The 20,976-nt window shown below is 41.0% G+C and overlaps 1 protein-coding gene across 1 annotated transcript; it reads left to right on the top strand.

The window, feature by feature from the left end:
• Nucleotides 565-7,551, top strand: LOC109722376 (MACPF domain-containing protein NSL1-like). The gene is made up of 7 exons (XM_020250425.1): nucleotides 565-983; nucleotides 1,081-1,319; nucleotides 2,645-2,849; nucleotides 3,861-3,944; nucleotides 4,027-4,210; nucleotides 4,308-4,474; nucleotides 6,529-7,551. Exons 1-7 carry the CDS (start codon nucleotides 717-719, stop codon nucleotides 7,219-7,221), a joined length of 1,839 nt encoding a protein of 612 aa, XP_020106014.1. The 5' UTR covers nucleotides 565-716; the 3' UTR covers nucleotides 7,222-7,551.

The raw sequence follows: 20,976 nt of genomic DNA, 5'->3' as shown, positions 1-20,976 counted from the left end.
TCTAAAAATTTATAAATGGCCAAACAACTTTGTAAAAAATTTATTTGTTCAAATAATCCTATTTTATCCAACTCATTGTCGGGGTATAAAAATACAATTTAGAAGACGATAAATCATTCACAGTCTTATAAAGTATAAAATAGTGAATGATTTATCGTTTCTTTCTATTCTCATATATAATTTTAACAACTTAAAATATCTTAACAACCTATCATATAAATTTAATCATAAATAAAAATTTAATAATTCTCATGCAATCTTAATAAATTTTAAAAAATTCTCACAACTTGTATAAAAAAAATAAAAATAATGAATTATTTACCGCTTTTTAAGGATGGTCAATTATTCATCATGTTTGTGAGATTAATTAGTTAAATAAAATTTTAAAAAATTATTTGGTAAATTAGAAAATTTAATAGAATTACAGTGAGAAAAGAAGTCCCCCAAGTACATATCCATCACTATCATATCGCTATCAGTAGCTTCTGTTTTTTTTAATTATTTTTTATTTTTTAAAATTTTGAAATGTAACAGTAGCTTTCCAATGTACGTAGGAAGAGAGCGAGGGCGATGAGAGAGAGTGTGATTAAGGAGAAGGAGAAGCGTCGACTTGAAAATGGGGGGAGGTCGACGAAACGCGGAGTCCTCATCTCCTCCTCCTCCTCCTCGTCGAAACCCTAGCGAAGCCCTAACCCTAATCCCGCCGCGGAGCTCCGATGCGGCCGGGCGATCGGGGGCTGATGACGCCGCAGGAGGCGGCGGAGCGCGCCATCGCCGCCGTGGGCTGCGGCTTCGACCTATGCACCGACTTCCGCCTCTCCTACGTCAAGCCCGGGCGCCTCATCGACCTCGCCGGCGACGCCTCCGCCCGCCGCGACCTCGCCCTCCCGGGCGGGGCCCTCGTCGCCGGCGTCCCCGCCGCGATCAAGTGCGACTCCGGCGAGCTCACCCGCTTCTGCTCCGACGTCGTCTCCTTCCACCAGGTTGAGGACCCTAGAAACCCCCCCCGCGATCCTCCCTAGTTTATGCTGTTCCTGAAACCCCCTAATTTGGTTGCTCGCTCTTCTCCTGTCTTCGAAGATGGCGGAGCGGTTCAATCTCTCGCTCGCTTTGTCGGGGAAGGTGCCCTCGGGGATCTTCAATTCTATGTTCGGGTTCCGAGGGTGTTGGCGGAAGGACGCGGCGTCGACGAAGAGCCTCTGCTTGGACGGATTGTTTGTTAAGCTGTACAGTGTTGAGATCGCGAGGTCGGATATTGTGTTACCGGAGCGAGTTAAGAAGGACATTCCGACCTCGTGGGATCCCGCCGCGCTAGCGGAGTAAGCCCTCCTTGCTTTGGATGCTCTTTAGAAGATCATCTGAATCAATTTCATGTTGTTCTGCACTCTAATATTATGAAAGTTAATTAAAATCTTCTGAATTTGTTCCCTTGACACCGATCTGTGTATAGCCCTATAGTCACAGTGGCATGAATGAATGTTTCTTTTTCATTGAAGAAATTGGCTCTTTAGCTTAGCTGCTGCTTCTGTAGAAGTAGTTTTTGATTACAGTTGTTTGAAGAAGTCCTAGCTGCTTTTCAATTTCATTCAAATAAATCTTCAGAACAGCTTTGCACTACCACGGCAGCAAAAGCTCCAAGTTGTAGCTTCTGCTTTTGGGGTCTGAATGCTCATTTTATTTTTTCTTGAAACCAGAAGTTCTAGACTTTATAGCTCAAAGACTGCTTCCAGATTTCAGTTAGCTCACAGACTGCAATACGGCATCTGTATAGCTATGAAGAAAACGGGTCTCTCGTGATTTGAAGCGGAAAAACCGAGTTTTTAGCTGTTAGGGCCTGTTTGGGATTCAGAATAATTTTTCTACTGATGACTTTTATAGTACAGGGACCTTCTTCTTGTGATTACAACCTACAATTTTAATTATTACCTACTGTAGATTTTAAATATTCTAATCTTTCAGGGTAGCATGTGAATCTTCATAGCATGAAGAAGAACATTCTCGAATGTTCTGATATTTCAGGATAGCAGATTCCACCTAAAGGTGATTTACCATTATATGAGAAAAAATGGTTTAGAGGTTGCAACTGCCATGCGGCTGAAAACATTGCTTCCTACTTTGAGCTAACCAATTACAAATGCCCCATAAATAACCGGAAGAAAAAAAACCCGAACAAGATATTCATGCATCCGAACGGGCCCTTATGCTCTGTTCAAGCAAACTCCATTTAAAGCAGTTTTGGTGATGTTCTGGCATAGTATGCTTTTACTTTGAAAGGTTAACTTATCATTCAGAAAGTGTTATGAGCATTTGTAATTCTTTTCTCATACTTATTCAATATGTTATGATATTTATTTATGTGCTTGATTTTGTTACTTGGTTAGTAATATTCAACCATGATGAGTGTTTAAATACAAAAGTTTTGTTTATTCGTAATTTAACATATGCGTCTATAAGTTATGAAGAGAAAGACAAATGGCGATGAACTTCATTTCTGTAGAGTAGAAGATTGAAAATTATGTGACCCAATCAATTGTTGGCATTTTTAGCTGGAAGTTTTCATTGCAATTTTCTGGCTAAGATTTTGTAAAATCTTTTTTTTTTTTATAGCATTGTTGGAAACTAATACCTTTTCCTTTATTCCAAGGTTTGTTGAAAAGTATGGCACTCATGTAATTGCTGGAATAAAGATGGGTGGGAAGGATGTAATCTATATTAAGCAGCATCAGGACTCTGTTCTTCAGCAATGTGAGGTGCAGAACCTTTTGAAAAGGTTAGCTAATGAAACGTTTGCAGGAGATTCCACTGGAAATTTCATGCCAGGTGCTGGTGAGTTACAGAGAAAACTAAATGTGAGTATTGAAAATAGTATAAGCCATCCTAATATGGACAGTAAATGTAAAATATTAGCAAGATAATGTAAAGAAGTACAGTATAATATTGCTTTTCTCCTCACCTCAACTTTTAAAAAGTTTTATGACTGAATATAGAAACAAACATACACATACATGTTTGTGCACAAGCATGCAGGCAAAGCCTCGCACATTTTTTTCTAGTGCACCTTGTCAACGTATGCTGCTTCAGCTGATGTTTGGACTTAAACGATATGTTTACTATCAATATTGTAGTAGACTTTAATAGGAAACTTAAATTGAAAGATAGTGATAATTTCACAAACCTAATAAAATTTAGAGTGGCCAGTTGCTAAATTCTTTTCTTGAATTATAGTCTTGTGCTGCAACAGTAATAGAAACAGCAATCAGAAAGCAAAGCTTCATTGATTGAAAATCAAGACATTATCGAGCAGTTAAGACAAAAAGTGGTGAATAGAAGCTGCATGCATACCCTAACATTCATTTTTCCAACTAGATAACTCATGCATTTCCTCTTACCTTCGCTACTGCTGATTCTCATATTAATCCTCCAATTGGCCTATTCCTATTCCTTCTAGGTAGCCTTCACTTTCCATTCCATTATACACTGCAGAGAAAGCCAGTGCGTTCCAGAATGAGCTCTCTCTTTTTCCATCCACTGTCTACCATGGAATCTGATTGGATAGCTCTTGGAGTCTTTCTCCCATTCTCTTGAAACTGTGGTAGTAACAGTTGTAGTAACATGATTACAGGTGTGACTACCATGCTGCTTTTGAAGCACTGTGATGATGCTATCTTATGTAGGTGTATCCAATTATGCTCTCTCTCTCCAAGAAAGAGATGGCTACAATTTGGTTTCGAAATTTACTTCATATTACATGCAAGCTTAAATATAACTTCATGGAAACATTGTCATTTACCGTACATTAGTTATGCTAAATCTCAGCCAAAATGCATCGGAGTACATACTTATCTTCATTTGATTTTCAGGATGGCAAGCTCCTTGATGGAAATCGAAGTTCAGCGACTCTGAAGTCTGTCAGATCATCAATCGTCTCTCGCTCAAAGAACGATGTAAGACCTGAACATACAATTTACTAAGTATAACTAAAAGCAGCTAGCTGTTTATTCTGTGAATTCATTTCTTCTTGTGTAGGATATAGTCAGCATTCATGTCAGAAGAGGAGGTCTTAATACAGGTCAAAGCCATAAGGATTGGATTTCAACCATACAGCAGTTTCCTGATGTGATATCAATGTGGTTTGTTCCTATAACATCTCTCTTAAATGGTGTTCAAGGCATTGGGTTCATTAGTCATGCAATGAATCTATATCTTCGGCGTAAGCATGTCAACCGCCCTTCTGCTAAAATTCTTTTAGTTGCTCCCTATTTGTCTTGCTTTTGAATTGCTGAGACTTTTACATGGTTTGAACTCAGATAAGCCACCAATAGAAGAACTTCATCAATTTTTAGAGTTCCAATTACCACGTCAGTGGGCTCCAGCATTTTCTGAGCTACCTCTTGGTCCACTGCATAAGAAGCATAGCTTGCCATTCCTCCAGTGTACCTTTATGGGCCCTAAGCTACATGTCAACATGGTCCAGGTAACCATCAAAGTATATACCTGTTAGATGGAAGTTTGCATCGACAAAGTGCATATAGTATACTTGAAGAGCTCATTATACCACATTGTTGTCTGGAAAAGTACTCGTTTTAGCGATTAGATTACTCTTTACTGAGTGAGAAATCAGTTTCATAGGCAGCGTTACAAGAACAAGAAAATGAAGTCCAATCTAGTTAGTGTTATCTGGTTGTGTAGTTGGAAAAGCTTATGGCACCCCCTTTATCTGCTATGCAGTCATTTAAATGTGATAGAGTTGCATTCTTAGTATGTTCATTTTAATGCAAAATTTTGTTGGCTGCGCCTTCCAGCTCAGTTTGAAACTAAAATAAAATAGGTTGGCATAAACATCTATCTTAGTATTATCTTCTTCTTCCAAGATGAGTTCAATAAGTCCGAATGTTTGGCTTCTGGATCCTTATTCCGACATTATGACTACAATGATGACTTGTTTGCTGTTTGGTATTTGTAGTTGGATTACAGTAAAAGAAGGCAACTGTGCATTCGATGCGAAGTTTGTACTCTTATACTGTATACTAGGCCTATCTTTGAAATGGGTCCGGCCTGGTTTATGTATACAATCTGGCAGAAATTTTCAGTATAATATATAGTTGAGCAGTTTGACCTTGTATGTATACAGCATACAGCATAAATTAGCAGTATAATGTATAATCGAGTAATCTGATGATGTAAACTTCATTCCTAGTGGCATTTATACAGCGAGTAATACATTTAGTTGCATATATTTTATTTTACTGTAGTTCTTGTACTTCTGCAATTAAGTTCAATCAAAGATTTTGAGTCATTTTATAAAAGTCTCTTTTGTAGTGAACATTTTGAGTCATTTTATTATAGTGAAAGGAAATAAGGGAAGGTAGAACGGTCTCTTTTCAGTTTCTTCTGACAGATCATAAGTTACGGCATGCCTAGATTATTGGAATGCCTTATAACTTAGATTGCACAGAATCTCTTTGGGTAAAGGAGGGTGAATGCTTGCAATATAAGGTTTAGATAATCTTCTGTTTAGAAATGCTTGCAACATAAGGTTTGATAATCTTCTGTTTAGAAATGCAAATTCACACAATTATTTCAACGAACTAACCATTCTACTTACTCTTGGATAATGTCATCTAAAGGCATCTAGCTTAAACAAAATGTCCTCACTTGTAGGCTCACCATTTGGAGGATATAACCACTTATCCTCTGGCTTATCCTGCTGCACCACTTAGCCTTACCAACATATCCAGCCACTGTCAGCCTGCAAATTGAGTTGTTTTGCAGGGTCTTCTTGACTTTATTGTTCTGTTTATGGATGTGGCTCCTTATCTGAGATCCTAGTTATGCCTTTAATTTGTTTAGTAAAACTTTCTTAGTATTTGTTACTCTCTCAGAGAAGTTGTTGTCTCAGCTGGTACGCCACGTCAACCACGCACCACCTAGTGATCTACCCTCCATCTCCTTTCATACTGCGCACACTTGATATAAAAATTTATTTCTTTTGGATGGTTGCTTGAAAGTACATAGAGGGCAAACCACAAATCCGTGTAAGCTGATGCGGTGCACACGGTGCAAGCAATACACCCTTCTTTACTAGTGCAGACCTGTCCTTTCTGTAAAAATTCTTAGGTTTTACAAAGGCTATATGTGTCTGATTTTGTGCCTCTTCTTTGATCTCTTTAAGTTCTCCCAAGCATTTTGGCATAGCATCCCGTATAAACTTATTTGCAATAACTGTATGTTTTTGAAACTACGTTCAAGCTCTGAGAAATTTCATTGACATCCGATTTGGTGCTTTACTTTGTCAAAGAATAACCTCTGACATATGTATGAAGATTTGGTCTGGATGGCGTATTGCCCCCAAGTTACGGACACGTAATAGATTTTTTATCTTGCTTTTCTTGGTAACTAGTTTCGGGCATGTTTGTATCCTTTCTTTTATTCTGATTTTTATGTTTCTCTTTAACGTGTTTAACGTCAATTACTGCTTTTAGTGAAGTCTTTTTTATTTCTTATTTTTTGTTGTGGAAACAACGGCAGGTCGATTCTGGAAACAGACCGGTGACTGGGATGCGCCTCTACTTGGAAGGCAACAAAAACAACCGCTTGGCTATTCACCTGCAACACCTCTCAACCCTCCCCAATACTTTCCAACTGTATGATGATATCACCTCTGCGGACGAGTTTAACCTAAACCAACAACGAGCCTACTTTGAGCCCATCAAGTGGACCCTGCTCTCCCATGTGTGCACGGCCCCCGTTCAGTATAGTGGGGCGTGCTTCGATGAATCCGCTGCTATAGTGACGAAGGCCTGGCTGGAGGTGAGAGAGATCGGCGTGAGGAAGGTGCTCTTCCTTCGGCTCGGCTTCTCCAGCATCGCATCAATGAGGATCCGACGGTCCGAGTGGGACGGGCCCTTCAGCAATTCTCATAAATCGGGCTCGATCTCAGCCCTATTTAGTGAGCGGTTCAGCACGGTGGGCCAGGTGCCCCCGCAGCCTCCCCCAGAGGTGGAGGTGAACTCCGCCATCTTTCCTAAAGGGCCCCCCGTGCCGTTTAGGGTTCCGAGGATGTCGAGATTTGTTGACACCCGGGAAATGATGAGGGGGCCGGACGACCTGCCGGGATATTGGGTGGTAACCGGCGGCAAGTTGTGCGTCGAAAATGGCAAGATCTCCCTGAAGGTCAAGTACTCTTTGTTGGTGGCAGTGCTCGATGAAGATGATCTCTGATTCTCGGTCGCATAAGTAAAATGAGATGGCGCCAATATTGAGGTTAGTACCAAATAATTTATCAATTTCCATCTCTACCAATTTACTAATAAATAGTTTGCGCTTTGTTGTGAATAGCTTTTATCATTCAAACCGCATATATTTTTCTTATATACAGCAACCCTTGTGTATGTAAGTATATACATTTATTTTTTATTTACCTGTGCTTTCCACCATTTTAAGATCATTCTCGAATTCGATTTTCCTGGATCTGCTTATCAGAATGTATACAATATATGCATCATTGGTTGAGGCATATGAAATGTGGGGCAAATGAGGGGTAATTGCTAATTGTTTTCTCGTTACTTTTTTGGCAATAAACGAATAGTTTGAAGCAAAAGCCTTTCCTTCGTACTCAGAACCTTTTTCGCCGAGCCTTTTAAGTTTCTGCACTGTCTTCTTTTTTTTTTTTTTTTTAAGTTTTGCTTCAAGTGCTTGTTATCTGATCGTTCTTTAATCTCAAATGTGTCCGGTTATTATTCTACACATCTAATCTAGCAATGGGTTGATTGGGTTGATTGAAGTCCGTTAGGAGATCTAAAGAAGCTTATTAGCATGGGCAAAAGCTCTATCCCTCTTGGTGCTCTGCTTACAATTGCTTTATTAGGAGTTTACCCACTTTAATGCCCAAGACTAGACAGGCCAAAAAATTAAAAACACTTTAGAGCTTCCATCTTCTAATGGTATGGAAATGGTGATGGGAGCCACCCCAAGAGAACAACTTTGCTGGATTCTGTACCATTTCAAAATATCAGAAGGAAAAGGGTCTAAAATCTTTTTAGATTCGTCAGGCCCTATAAAAGACTTGAATATTATGACACATGCATTTGGACAACGCATTACCGAATTAGACCTCAAGTCCTATTAGATGGTATTAGACCTCAAGTCCTATTAGAATCTCTATTGATGCTGTACGACAACAATTTGCCCGACTTTTTTGTTTCTATAACTACTTTTGATGACCATAATTTTTTATTATTATTATGTAGAGAGTGTCCTCCTAAGCTTTTATTAAATTAGTAGAATTAGTAGAGAGATAATGCCGCAGCTTTAGAAATATATAAAGCCTTCTTAATTTGAGTACACTTATTGAGCTGGCACAGCAATTATCGAGCTCTATTGCTATTTTATATAAACTGGAAACCTGAAGCGCCTTGCTGGCGCTCTGCGCGTCTGGCGGCCGGTGAGGGCCCGCTGAGTTTTGAGCTTTCCTTTTATACAAGTTGAAAACCATCACAAAAGCATCAAGCAGTCAAATGCGGAGTTCATCGCATATAAAGCTCCGTTGTATGGCTTCTAAAGAGCCTCCGGTAGATTCATCCTTGAAAAAAAACTCAAAAAACTGTTTTTGGACGATCTTAGTATTAGCTTAAAAGATTTTCAAATTTCAAAAGCTGCCATATAGGGAGTTCAGAAAAGCATTCAGAGGAATCCAAATATGGTATCGGGAATAACTTTGCGCGAACTCGACGCGTGCTTAAACCCTCCTCAGGTTGACATTTGCATGCAAATTTGGATTTGCGGGTCGGATTGGGGAGGTTTACTTTGCGCGATCTCTCCGTGTGTTTAAATCCTCAAGCTGAAATTTGGATGCAAATTTGGATCTTTGGGTCGCATTGGGGAGGTTTCATTTCTGTTTGACTTTAACAAATATACATGTTGCGATCTCTAAATGTGGATGTCGTTTTGCTACAAGGATGCTAATCTCTGAATCTGACTGTGGTTTAACACAAAAGGAAATAAATTCGGGCTCTTTAGTTCTTAACCAAATGCAGCCCAGATTTATGACCCGAACTAAGTCAAAACTTGATATTTATATTGGCGCCTCTACCTACAGATGCAAAGAACTTCGATTGATTGCATAGCATCAAGTATAAGTGGGCTGACGAACTGCAATTGATATTGGAGCATCAATTTAATAGGATGTTCTATGTAAGTAAGGTTTCCTTTTATGCCAAATAATCTAAGGGACATTCTATGTAAATAGGGTCATTTTCATTAAAAAGAGCCAGTATCTATGGCATATAAAAAAAAAACTTGCCCAAATTTTTCAGGAATCTCGCAACCGTCAACAAACTTTCTCGGAAAGTAGCTTTCTTAAACCTATAGTGACAAATAAATGTTCAATATATGAAGTTTAAATATTTGACCCATAACATAGCCATATAGCATGTAAATAGAGTAAAATAAACATCAGATAGTAAAGCTAACGAAAGACCTCATGAAGCGAACTCCCCTGAACTGACAAATTAGTGAATCCTACGAGACTATGCTGTCAAATAGCCAATATGATAGACACTCACAAACTTATCTAGATATAGGTTGAGGAAGTAAGAGCGCAAACCAAGAGCTGGTTGCCGAGAAAATAGGGCACCCAAAACTGTGTAAAGAACAGAAGCAAGAAAAATAGACAACACAGTAACAAAAGAAACGACAGAAGAGGAACGGCACAAAAATCAATGCTTTGTAATTCAGCTCATGCACTGATCTTATAATTCTACTCATGAACTGCGAACAATAGTCGAAAGTCTCAAGGGCATACAGGCACACATGCACACACACACACATATAAAGAGAGACATATTGTAATTCAGCAAAAAAAACATAGGAAAAAAAGAGAAATATGTTATATTTCTTTGCGCTCATGTAAAAAAGAGTCATCGAGAGCAAGGGAAGCAATCAAAACATAGGCAACAATAAAAATACAGGGAATATGTAGAGGAAATGTTTTTAAAACAGGGTATAGAGGCTCAGACTTTGTTTATATCGAATGATAAGATATAGTGCGAAGAAACAACGGTTTGTTCCAATCCGGTTCTTGCTTTTATTTAGCTAAGAGACAGCAAATCCTGTGGGACCATCAGAAACTATTTTTGTTGCATCCGCTCCAGGAAATCCTAGCTTGCTTCAGATCGAGCTCGGTTCCTTACCAACTAAAACAGTTTGTTCCAATCTTTTTCTTGCTTTCATTCAGCTAAGAGACAGAAAATCCTGTGGCAGAGGCTTAAGTTATAGGTTGAAGCAGTGCCAACGGGAATCAAGAGTTGGTTGCCTACAAATGAGGCCATCCAAAACTCTTTACCACTTTTCTCCAACAGAAGCAAAAGCTTAAAGGAAATGGAGAGGATACAACGAAAACAGTTTTTTTTATATATCATCGCAGCCTCGGAAAGGGGAGAAAAAGGGAGGGAAAAAGGGAGGGAACAGGCCAATAGTCTAGAAACCAGGGCACCCAGGCCTAATAGCTCTTTTTTTTTATATATATATAGCATCACAGCCTCAGAGAGGGGTAAAAAAGTAAAAAAGGTAAATATGGAAAAGGCAAAACCCTGAATAAAACCAATTAAACCTTCAGCCTGGGAGTTAGTAAACATCAAATATAAGAACAACCAAGGAAGAATGTAGAAGCAAAGAGTGCTAAAAAGGGAAAAAAACTCTAAGGCTTAACATGCTAGGTAATGTGCCAGAACATCAACACATATAATAAGAGGAAAATAAAAGTAGAACTCTAAATTACCCGTGCGCAGCATCCCAATAAATAAATAAAAATCCAAAACAGAACCGATTAACACTGGTGTTAGTAAACCGAAATTGCTGCAAGCAACTTTAAGGAAACCAGGTAAAACAAAAAGGTGAGGGGAAAAAACAGAAATCAAACAAGGCTGTTCGAGGACGTTGAGAGGTATTAAACAGAGAAGCAGAAGCAAAGGTATTAAGCAGAGAAGCAGAAGCAGGGAGGGAAAAACAGAAGCAAGGAGAATAGATAACACAACAGCAAGGGAAATGCCCGAAGAGCCCTGTCCTCAAATTCATTTCCCTGTAGTTCAACGCATGGAAGAAATTTGGGAACCTGTTAAGGCGTCCTAAACAATAGCCTTCAGCTCATGTAGCAGAACATATATATTTCAGGATTGATGTACACACGCACACATCATACACTCATATACATGCACACACGCACATATAAATGATAGACATCTTTGGGAATTATTGGGAATTAGAAGTAACAATATAAATACTTGGAAATTCTTTGATAAAAGCCAAGAAGTAACCACATCAAATTAGAAGAAATGCTATACATGTTTGGAAAGTGAAGAGAAAAAACATGGGCAAATGCATCTCTCTACACAAACCCGACACAAATCTCTTAAGAGTGGCGACAAAAGAAATTGACAATGACTGACCCAACATAAGTTTGAGAAGAATGGGGTTTTTTTTTTTTAAACAAAAAATGAGCTCAGATAGTAAGGACATCTTCATCCTCTTCATAATATAATTAAGACTTTTTGCCCATATTTTCACCAACGCTTTACATAATTTTCCAGCCTATTTTGGAAGTCCTTAATTTCACTAGGTATTAATATTGCCACATAAGTTGTGCTGTATCATGGAAATGCAGGTGGTCCTCAACGCCATCAAGTTTAGGAGCAGATAAAAAAACAGCATACTTTATTTAGAAACAGCATCAAGTTTAGGGGCAGCGAAAATTAAGCATGCTTTATTTAGCAAGGAAATACTGCAAGCTAACCCCGAAATCATTTGAGGGAACAAAATACGCAAGTTTTTTTCTTCCCAACATTTGGAGATGGCGCTGGCGAAGGCCATAAAGGCTAGGCTTTTTAATATTATGTATCATCATTGCTCAATTATTTTTTTTAAATCACAAAGCATCCAGTTCTTTTATGCCACAACTTTGGAGAAAGAAAGATATTTAACAAACTGAGCTGAGTTCCAGCAAGGGGAGACGGATTAAATTAAGGGAGCAGCATTTCACATGGCGAAGGCCATAAAGGCTAGGCTTTTTAATATTATGTATCATCATTGCTCAATTACTTTTTTTAAGTCACAAAGCATCCAGTTCTTTTATGCCACAACTTTGGAGAAAGAAAGATATTTAACAAACTGCGCTGAGTTCCAGCAAGGGGAGACGGATTAAATTAAGGGAGCAGCATTTCACATCACTTACTTGCATAGAAACCCAAAGAAAACAGGCGATGACTTTCGCAGGAGAAAACGACAAGAGGATAAAACATGCGACGGGATAAGAGGCAGCTCTATCATACAAAAGGAGCTATTTGGACTTCCCAAACCTAAACAGAGCAAAGCGTAGAACTAAGTAATTAATCCCAGCGGCTCTATAATACAAAAGGAGCCGTTCCGGCTGGACTTCCCAAACCTAAACAGAGCAAAGCGTAGAACTAAGTAATTAATCCCAGCGGCTCTATAATACAAAAGGAGCCGTTCGGGCTGACTAAAACTAAACAGGGCAAAGCATAGAACTAAGTAGCTGACCCCACATCAGCCGGGTCGCACGCCATAGAAGATTGGGAAGGACGAAGGCGGTTGATTGTAGCATAACAATCATCGAGTTCACGGCGCAATCTAATCTGCTCATTTATAGCGTCAGCTTTTTCAGACACCACAGCTGCATAGGAATCTTTAAGGAGGTTGTGCTCGGACCTAAGGCCTGTGAGCTGCCCAACAAAATCACTATTCTGAAGAGCAACAGCATCGTACAAGTTCTTATATAAGATGAAATCATCATAGTTTGCATCCTTTATTTGCAAACCAAGTTCCTCTTTCATCCGCTGGATGGCAACCCGTGCTGCATCCTCCCAAGCTGCCATATAATCGGTAGATAGAGAGCCCCAATTGCGGGCCACCTCAATTACAGAGCCACCGCGCACAATCGTAAGATCGACATATGCTAGAAACCAACCCTCCGCAGCAATAGTTACAATACAGTCGGGCGTTTCAACACCCAGCTTACTGGATATCTCACTAAGTAACATAGTGTACGAAAGCTGAACTACCGACATCTCAACAACTGCCGACAAGACAAAGAACGGAGTTAATGCAGAGGAAAAATTATAATGCATGCTTAGTGAGATAGAGTTTTTCTTTTTTTGGCGGGAATAAATGACCGGGAAATAAACACTCACCCAACCAACTGCAAGGAATGTTAAGTTGAAAATAACATAGAGGGCAATTTTATTAATCATCCTTGTTAACAAAAGCAGATAAGAAGGCGGATAAGTTAAATGCGCTCTCTGTTAAAACTTTGTCGAGACATTAACCGAGCCGACAGTCCAAGGCATTAAAAATCGAGAACAATGTTTTCTTTAAACTTTCTTAACAGGGGTAAATTGTAGTTCCGGAGGCATCACCAGAATTCCAAGCAAAAGGCCTCAGTTATCCAGTTTTTTTTTCCTAAAATTCTTTCAATAACTGAGCAGGATATTTCAGCATCACCAGAATTCCAAGCAAGAGGCCTTAGTTATCTAGTTCTTTTTTTCTTAAGTTTTTTCAATAACTGAACAGGATATTTCAGCTTAAATTTTTTTTGCGAAAAGCGTTTTATGCTTAACACAAAACCGAGCCGACAGTCCAAGGCAATAAAAGGCGAAAGAATGTTTTTTGTAAACTTTCCCAACAGGGGTAAATTGCAGTTCCGGAGGCATCACGAGAATTCCAAAACCGAGCCGACAGTCCAAGGCAATAAAAGGCAAAAGTATGTTTTTGTAAAGCTCCCTTAATCAGAAGCATCCAGTTCGTTTTTTTTTATTAAGTTTTCCCAATCACCGAACAGGATATTTCAGATTTTTTTTTTTTTTTTGAGAAAAGTGTTTTGTGCTTCCAGGGAGAAGGCAATAGGACAGAAGGAGGTCGTTGGGAGGCAGAAGGCCAAAGCAAATGGGTTGTTGCCCACTCACCAAATCTTATGAGGTAGCAGTACAAAGACACAGTCCCAAGCAAACAGCGGGAGGATAGGGCTCCGCAGGAGCCGCAGTCCGGGAAGGAAGATGGGAGGAGGGGGCCAAAACCACAGAGACAATCAACGGACAACGAACCTTTCAGATATAGGGAAGCAAACAAGCCGCCCCTCGTCCGCATGGTGCCAGCCCTATTTATAGGCAAATCCGAGAAGAGGCCCGGCCTGAGAGAGGAAGGACGAGGAAGGACGATGGTACAGGGAAGGAAGTACCAGATCCCCCACCCACTTCCGGCGGCGCCGGAGACAGAAGGGGGGATTAGAGGGAGAAGTTGCAGAGACAGGAGAATCAGGATGCACATGCAGAGCAGAGAGAAGAGATACCGCAACCACAGCCGCACACCGGCCAAACCTGACGTAGAGATGGAACAGGCGTACGTCCGCCGCAGGAGAAGGTCAGGATAGGGCCCGACAAGCATCCGCCAGGAAGGGAGGATGGGGCCCGGCTCGGAGAGAGGAGGGCTCGGAGAGGCGCGGGGCGGGAGGCACGTGACGCCGCTCGTCGCCAGCGAAGGAAGCGGGCAAAGCTGAGCAGGGGGGAAATCGCTGGGGAGACGACGCGTGGCGGGTTTAGGGTTCGCCTTTTATTAGTTGTATAGATATCGGTGGGACCTGATGAGTGTTTNAGTTGACGATGTTTTTGTGTGTATAATTTAATTACAAAAGCACTCGTCAAGTTTTGGGAGAAATCAAGCGAGAACGATGATTTTACCTGATTTCCAAGTTTGACTTAAAGTGAATAGTAACTCGATTTTCCGGAGAAGTCATGATAGGAAGTTGGCTTTTGACTCATATCGGACTCCGTTCATAGCAGTCCAATAGCTCGTTTCAACCGGTTCAGCTATTCTGGAACTAGTGGCACTGACGGATTTTGGGTTTGACGCACGGATTTCGATAAAATTGGAAAATATATGTTTTATATGTATTTGTGCGTAGTTTCTTTCATTAGAATGATGGACCGAGTTCGTCGCGAATCCGAGACGGATCAAGGAGAAACGAAATCGTAGCTTTGTTGTCTCCGTCGTGCTGATCGCACTGGTGCAATCCGTTCGTAAATCGAACGGATGGATCTGCGGAGATCGCCCGTTGATCGAGGAAAGGTCGGTGTTGGCAAAACGGTAATTTCGCAAAAGTCGCAACATTTTATGTACCATTTTACACGAGATCGTACGTGGAGGGGTATTCTCGCGTTGTTCACACGCTGTGAGGGATTCAGTTTGAAATACTGAGGTTTTGTGGGCTAACTCGCAAATCGGCACCTTGGTATATATAGAGCTTTTAGGGTTTCTTCCGCCTATAACCCTAACCCTAGCCACCTAACCAGCCCCCCAGCTGCCCTAGTCGCCCCAGCCACCTTCACCTCGCTCCCCTACCTTAGCCGCACACCCCCGGCCGCCACCGGCTGAGCCCCAGCCCCCGCCGAGCCATCATCTTCCTTCCTCTCCATCTCCCTCATTTTCTTCCTCTCGGGTTAGAGCCAGTCCTAGCCAACCTGCACCGCCCCAGACCTGCTCGGGCCGAGGTCTGGGTGTGACCTCTTCCTCCGCGCAGCAGCCACCTGGGGTCGCTCACACGGCCTTTCCCTAAGTCTCACCGACCTTCCCGGCCGACCGCCGCCGCCTCGGTCAGCTGCAGCCGCCCCAGACCTGTGCAGGCCGAGGCAAGCTGCGTCTCCGATCCCCGCACCGCCGCCGCTCGGGGCCGGCCCCCTCCTCCTCCTCCGGCCTCTGGGGACCTACCGCCTTCGTCCCCGAGGAGCCTCGGCCGCCGCTGTAGCTACAGCTGCTCTCGAATCCGAGCCCTAGCTGGTGCGGGCTCGGTTTGCTCCGCCGTCGCTGCCGCCGCCCCTCGCCGCCACCTGAGGTGAGCATAGTGTTCCTCACCTCCCCCACACCCATCCCTGGCCCGCGCGCACCTCGTCGTGCCGCCGGAAGCTGGCTGGAGCAAGCTTGCTCCGGCCAAGCCCGAAATAGGGCAATTCCATGGCGGTTTGCTGTCCCGAGTTTCCCAAGCCTCCCCAATCTTTATGGAAGGGAGCACAATGATCGTGTCAAATTTCTGATCATCGTGCTCACTTTAGTTTCTGTCGGGGACACTCCCTTCCGCTGTTTCGGCGGTGTCGACCTTATAGAGCCTTTTTGGCTGCTGTTTCAGGTTTGCGCACATTTATCCAGCGATCTGAGGCTGTCCTGATGCCTCCAGAGGTGAGCACGGTGATCTTTGGTCAGTGCCGATCACAGTGCTCACCTTACTTTGGATCAGCGGATGTTGTATCGGCCTGTTCAGCATGATTTTCCCCGACTGCGCGCTGTTCGCAGAACTTCGGGTTGCTCCCGCGCCTCCCACAGTGAGCCATTGTGCTCTGGATCGTGAGCACGGCCTCCGACACGTCGAGACCTGTCAGTGCATGTCTCAGCGGACCTCGGGAGTCCTCGGTTTGCGTGAATGAGCCACTTGATCGCCCGATTTACATAAAATGATAGGATTTTATGTAAAGTGAGGGGCTTTTGTGCAATTGTGCATTATGTGGCTACTATGGGCAGTGCATGTGTGTGTGTGGTGGCCTCTAGGCTGATTGTCCATGATTCGATAGCCTTTGTGGAAATCGAGGAGTCAAATCCGGTGCGTTTTTCGACGAAATTCGCCGAAAGAACGCAGTTTCAGTTCGGATTTCTTCCAACGTGGTTTGTTTATCCTGTGAATTGTCGCTGAGCCTTGATGGCTGGTCACCATCATCATTTTGTGGGTTCGATGATGATGGGTGAGCGATGATGGGTTCCGGTGATAATTGTGTAGCGGTGTTATCTTGTGTTTGCTGCCAAGACATCCAAACAAGAGTGTTTTGTGGCAGCGGGTGACTCGCGGTACGCTCGGTGAGTTTCGGGACACTTAATGGGTCCCGACGGCGTCCCAGTGTGGTTTTCGGGACTTCCTGTGAGTTACGGTGATTGGTTTTGGTAAACCGATTACAAGGATCTTTTGTGGAGGTTTGTGAGTCTCGTACTTCAGGTTAGTGGGTTGGATACTGACCTGGTGGATCTTCGTAGGTCCGGTTGACTTGTGCATACCCAGTGTTCCGACGCGACAGTGACAGGTGGGTACTTCGATCCGACGTTGGTACAGTGGTGCACGCTCGGTGATGGTTTCTTACCCTTACTCTTCTGTTGTTACTATTGCATAGTATATATTGAGTCTTGCACCCATGATTTTTCCAGTATACTCTACTCATTGTTTGCATGCTTGGTATTCTGAGTAGGAGTAGAGTAGTTCTATCTATATGCATATCTGTTGACCTGGTTGGTCGGTTGTTGCATTTCATATCTGTGGACCTGATTGGTCGGTTCTCGTACTTCGTATCAATGACCTTGTTGGTCGATTCGACTCTGTGGACTTTGGGTCCAGGCAACACATCGACTCTTTTATCATGTGTTTCGATCTGGTTGATCGTGGTTCGGTGTTGTACGCCCTTGTTTTTGGCTTCGGCCTAGGCACCGGCTTCAGCCGGCTTTCGTATTGAGCATACCAGCATGACTTAGTCACAGCACTGTGTATTCTAGACACCAGGTTGGTTTGGCCACCAACCAAGGGGTGTACGTATCCGGATAGGTCGTCGGTGACGCATGAATAAGTTGGCAGTGTCTGCTCTGTGACAGGCAACGCTTGAGGTTTGCGGACCAATATAGCAGCATCAGATTGGGTACAGTTTTGGTTTGGTTACCTTGAGGCATACTCGGCTTTGCATTCCTTACAGTAGCAGTTTTGTTTATTTCTTCCTCTTTATCTGTTATAGCTACTGTAGTTTCTTTATATCAGCATCAGTATTTGTTTACCATATTGTTATATATCTCTTCCTGATCCAGTGAGTACTTCTCGCCTTCATTGGCTTGCAGTACCCACTGGTAGAGAAGACATGTTTACATGTTCTCACCTCCCCCACCATTTTTCAGGTATTGCGGGTGGTGAGATATGAGACGAGACGTGAGACACGTTCGTAGTAGTCGATAGAGCTTCCGCCCCGGTTTGTTTACTTTTGCTGTTACTTTCATTATTTCGGATTATTTGACTTAGACAGTTATTGGTTCAGTTTATTATTACAATTGAATAATTTGGATTTCTGGAAATGAATAAAGGATTTATGGTTTTGTAAAATGAAAATGGTTTTCTACCCCTCATGGTAGCGTGATTTTAAAAAGAAAAAGGTTTTCGTGTGAAAAATAGTTTTTAAAAGGTTTTCTCGGATCTTTCGTAACTTAGTATTTCAAAACCAGTTTTCAGGTAGTAAACGTTTTAAATAATATATGTGGATTTATGACTAAATAAATATAGTTGTGAATGGTGTATGATTATCTGTGGATATTCATACGTGTGGTTATATTTGGCATAGTAAAATTATACTCTTGTACTTGTGCGACGCCGTGCAAATACAGGGGAGACTCTGTCCGTGTGAATAGTGGATTCCCTATATTTATGGCAGATCTGACATACCCTGGGATCAGATTTTCAAAAAAAAAAAAAAAAATCGCTGTGTTTTTAACCTAAAGGGACCCCAGGGCGTGACATGAAATGCTATGCCCTTGGCATTATTACTTGATTTTGTATTGAGCATACTTTGTTTACTATTCAAACAAGATCTCGGAGGCAAAATATTTATCTGAATTTTCATCATATTGGACATGCCTTGTATTGCCATATCATTTGAACTAGTGAAGAGACTAGCGCTTTGCAGCAGGTAGAAACCCTAATAGTAATTAATAATAAAAAAATATTAAATATCTCTTGTGTATCTTATTTGGTACATCTACCGAAAGTATCTCACTGTAGGCGGCAGATATGAACCCGACAATACCTTCTCCGGCGATAGTGATAGTGACAGCGACGACGATCTCTCCGATCGCAGCGGAAGAAGGAATTGGGCGCACATTAGTGAGAGAGAGAGGGGGAGCGAGGGAAGGAGGCGATGGTGTATAGCTAAAGATGAGAGATAGAGAATTGATGAACAAATCAGAGATAAAGAATTGAAAGTTCGGTAGAAGAAGGAAAATAGGCCATGATGAATAATTGGAGATAGAGAGAGGTTAGGATGGTAGATAGTAGTAGGACTATTTAAATATACTAATTGAAAATTTGGTAATGGAACCATTTACATTAATTGAAAGTATAGTAGACGGAAGGTAGTGGAACTATTTAAATGCGCTAATTGAAGTTTGAAAATTTAGTGAACATGATGAATAATTGGAGGTAGAGAGATTAGAATCATAGATAGTAGTAGGACCATTTAAATATACTAATTGGAAGTTTGGTAGTGGAACCATTTACATTAATTGAAAGTATAGTAGAGGGAAGGTAGTGGAACCATTTAAATGCACTAATTGAAAGTTCAGTTAATAGGACCGTTAAAATCATATTGAAAATTAAGTGATAGAAAGAAGAAGAGTCACATACTAGTGAGGGTGAAGAAAAACTTGTCACGTAGCAACAAACATTGAAGATTCATATAGACTAGTGTAAAAACCCGCGCAATGCAGCAGGTAGATAATAGAAGCAAAATTTAAAAATTTTAATAAAATTTATATTTACAGCTTATTAATATATAGGAAGTTATACCATATTAAGTACAGCCAATTTGCATGACTAAATTCAACTGTTAAAAAATATATATATAGGTAGAACCCACTCATTGATAGAATATTAATATGGTGCATGTAATTAAATGTTGCACCTTGCATGTAATTAGAGGAGTGGGGAGGTGAAGAGTTGGACGTTGAGAAGAGGAGAATGTGGTTTGATTTAAAATTGGGCTATGAAAATGAAGGGTAACATGTCATGTGGCAAAAAGTTTTTTTTATGGTGCATGCAAAAGAGTTACAAAAGAGAAAGGGAGGGAGATTAATGGAGAAGGGGAGTGGATTAAAGTTCTAAAGCCCATATAATATTAATATGATAGATGTAATTAAATATTGCACCTTACATGTAATTAGAGGAGTGGGGAGGTGAAATTGGGCTTTGAGAATGAAAGGTAACATGCCACGTGACAAAAAGTATTGTGGCTTCATTTAGGTTTATAGATAGTAGTAGGACCATTTAAATATACTAATTGGAAGTTTGGTAGTGGAACTATTACATTAATTGAAAGTATAGTAGAGGGAAGGTAGTGGGACCATTTAAATACACTAATTGAAAGTTTAGTTAATGGGACCCTTAAAATCATATTGAAAATTTAGTGATGGAAAGAAGAAGAGTCACATGTTAATGAGGGTGAAGAAAAACTTGCCACATGGCAACAAACATTGAGGATTCATATAGTTTAATAGATAACCTCTTGAGGCATAGCATATATCTAATATTCTTGAACATAATGTATAAATAAATAAGAAAATATAATCATTGTCCCCAAATGCAAGCGCCAGTGATCATCGGCCGCTATATGATAGTTAGACGCTTCTTGATTGTCTAGATTCTGTTTTAATATTGACTGAGAAAAAGCGCTCTTGGGCACGCCCTAGGGACAAGATTTTGTGTGAATAAGTATACTTTTGTCAATATCACAACGATCTCAGTTCTGAAAGAATTTTTATTTAGTTTATGATAAATTTGTTACATACTAAAATTCTGTATAAATCATGGGTTATTATTGAGTTATGCATTACTTAGTTTTGTCTGTGTAAGTTTAATTACTTCATGTATATTCATACTCGTACCATTTTTTTTCATTCTGCGAACGGCGGTCTAGAGTGTAGTTGCATCAAGAAAAGTGCGTGTAGATAGTTAAAATAAATAAAATAACATTTTTCTGGATTGGACATGCAGGCATGTAATTTGGTATTCTCACCATGTAACTTGAATACTTTTAGGGCTTGTTTAGTTCATCCATTTTGGATATGGAATGGGAATCAGTTTGATCAAATCCGGTTAATTTTGTTTGGTTCGCATGAATCGGTTTGGAA

Source organism: Ananas comosus, linkage group 16 (genome assembly GCF_001540865.1).
Source record: "Ananas comosus cultivar F153 linkage group 16, ASM154086v1, whole genome shotgun sequence".
Lineage (NCBI taxonomy): Eukaryota > Viridiplantae > Streptophyta > Magnoliopsida > Poales > Bromeliaceae > Ananas > Ananas comosus.
Note: the sequence above shows the minus strand (reverse complement) of the source record. Positions and strands in the feature narration are given on the sequence as shown.

Coding starts and splice junctions, on each gene's coding strand:
- LOC109722376 (XM_020250425.1), top strand. CDS start 717: ATGCGGCCGGGCGATCGGGGGCTGATGACGCCGCAGGAGGCGGCGGAG. Junction 1,320..2,644: donor GATCCCGCCGCGCTAGCGGA/GTAAGCCCTCCT, acceptor CTTTATTCCAAG/GTTTGTTGAAAAGTATGGCA. Junction 4,211..4,307: donor AATGAATCTATATCTTCGGC/GTAAGCATGTCA, acceptor GTTTGAACTCAG/ATAAGCCACCAATAGAAGAA.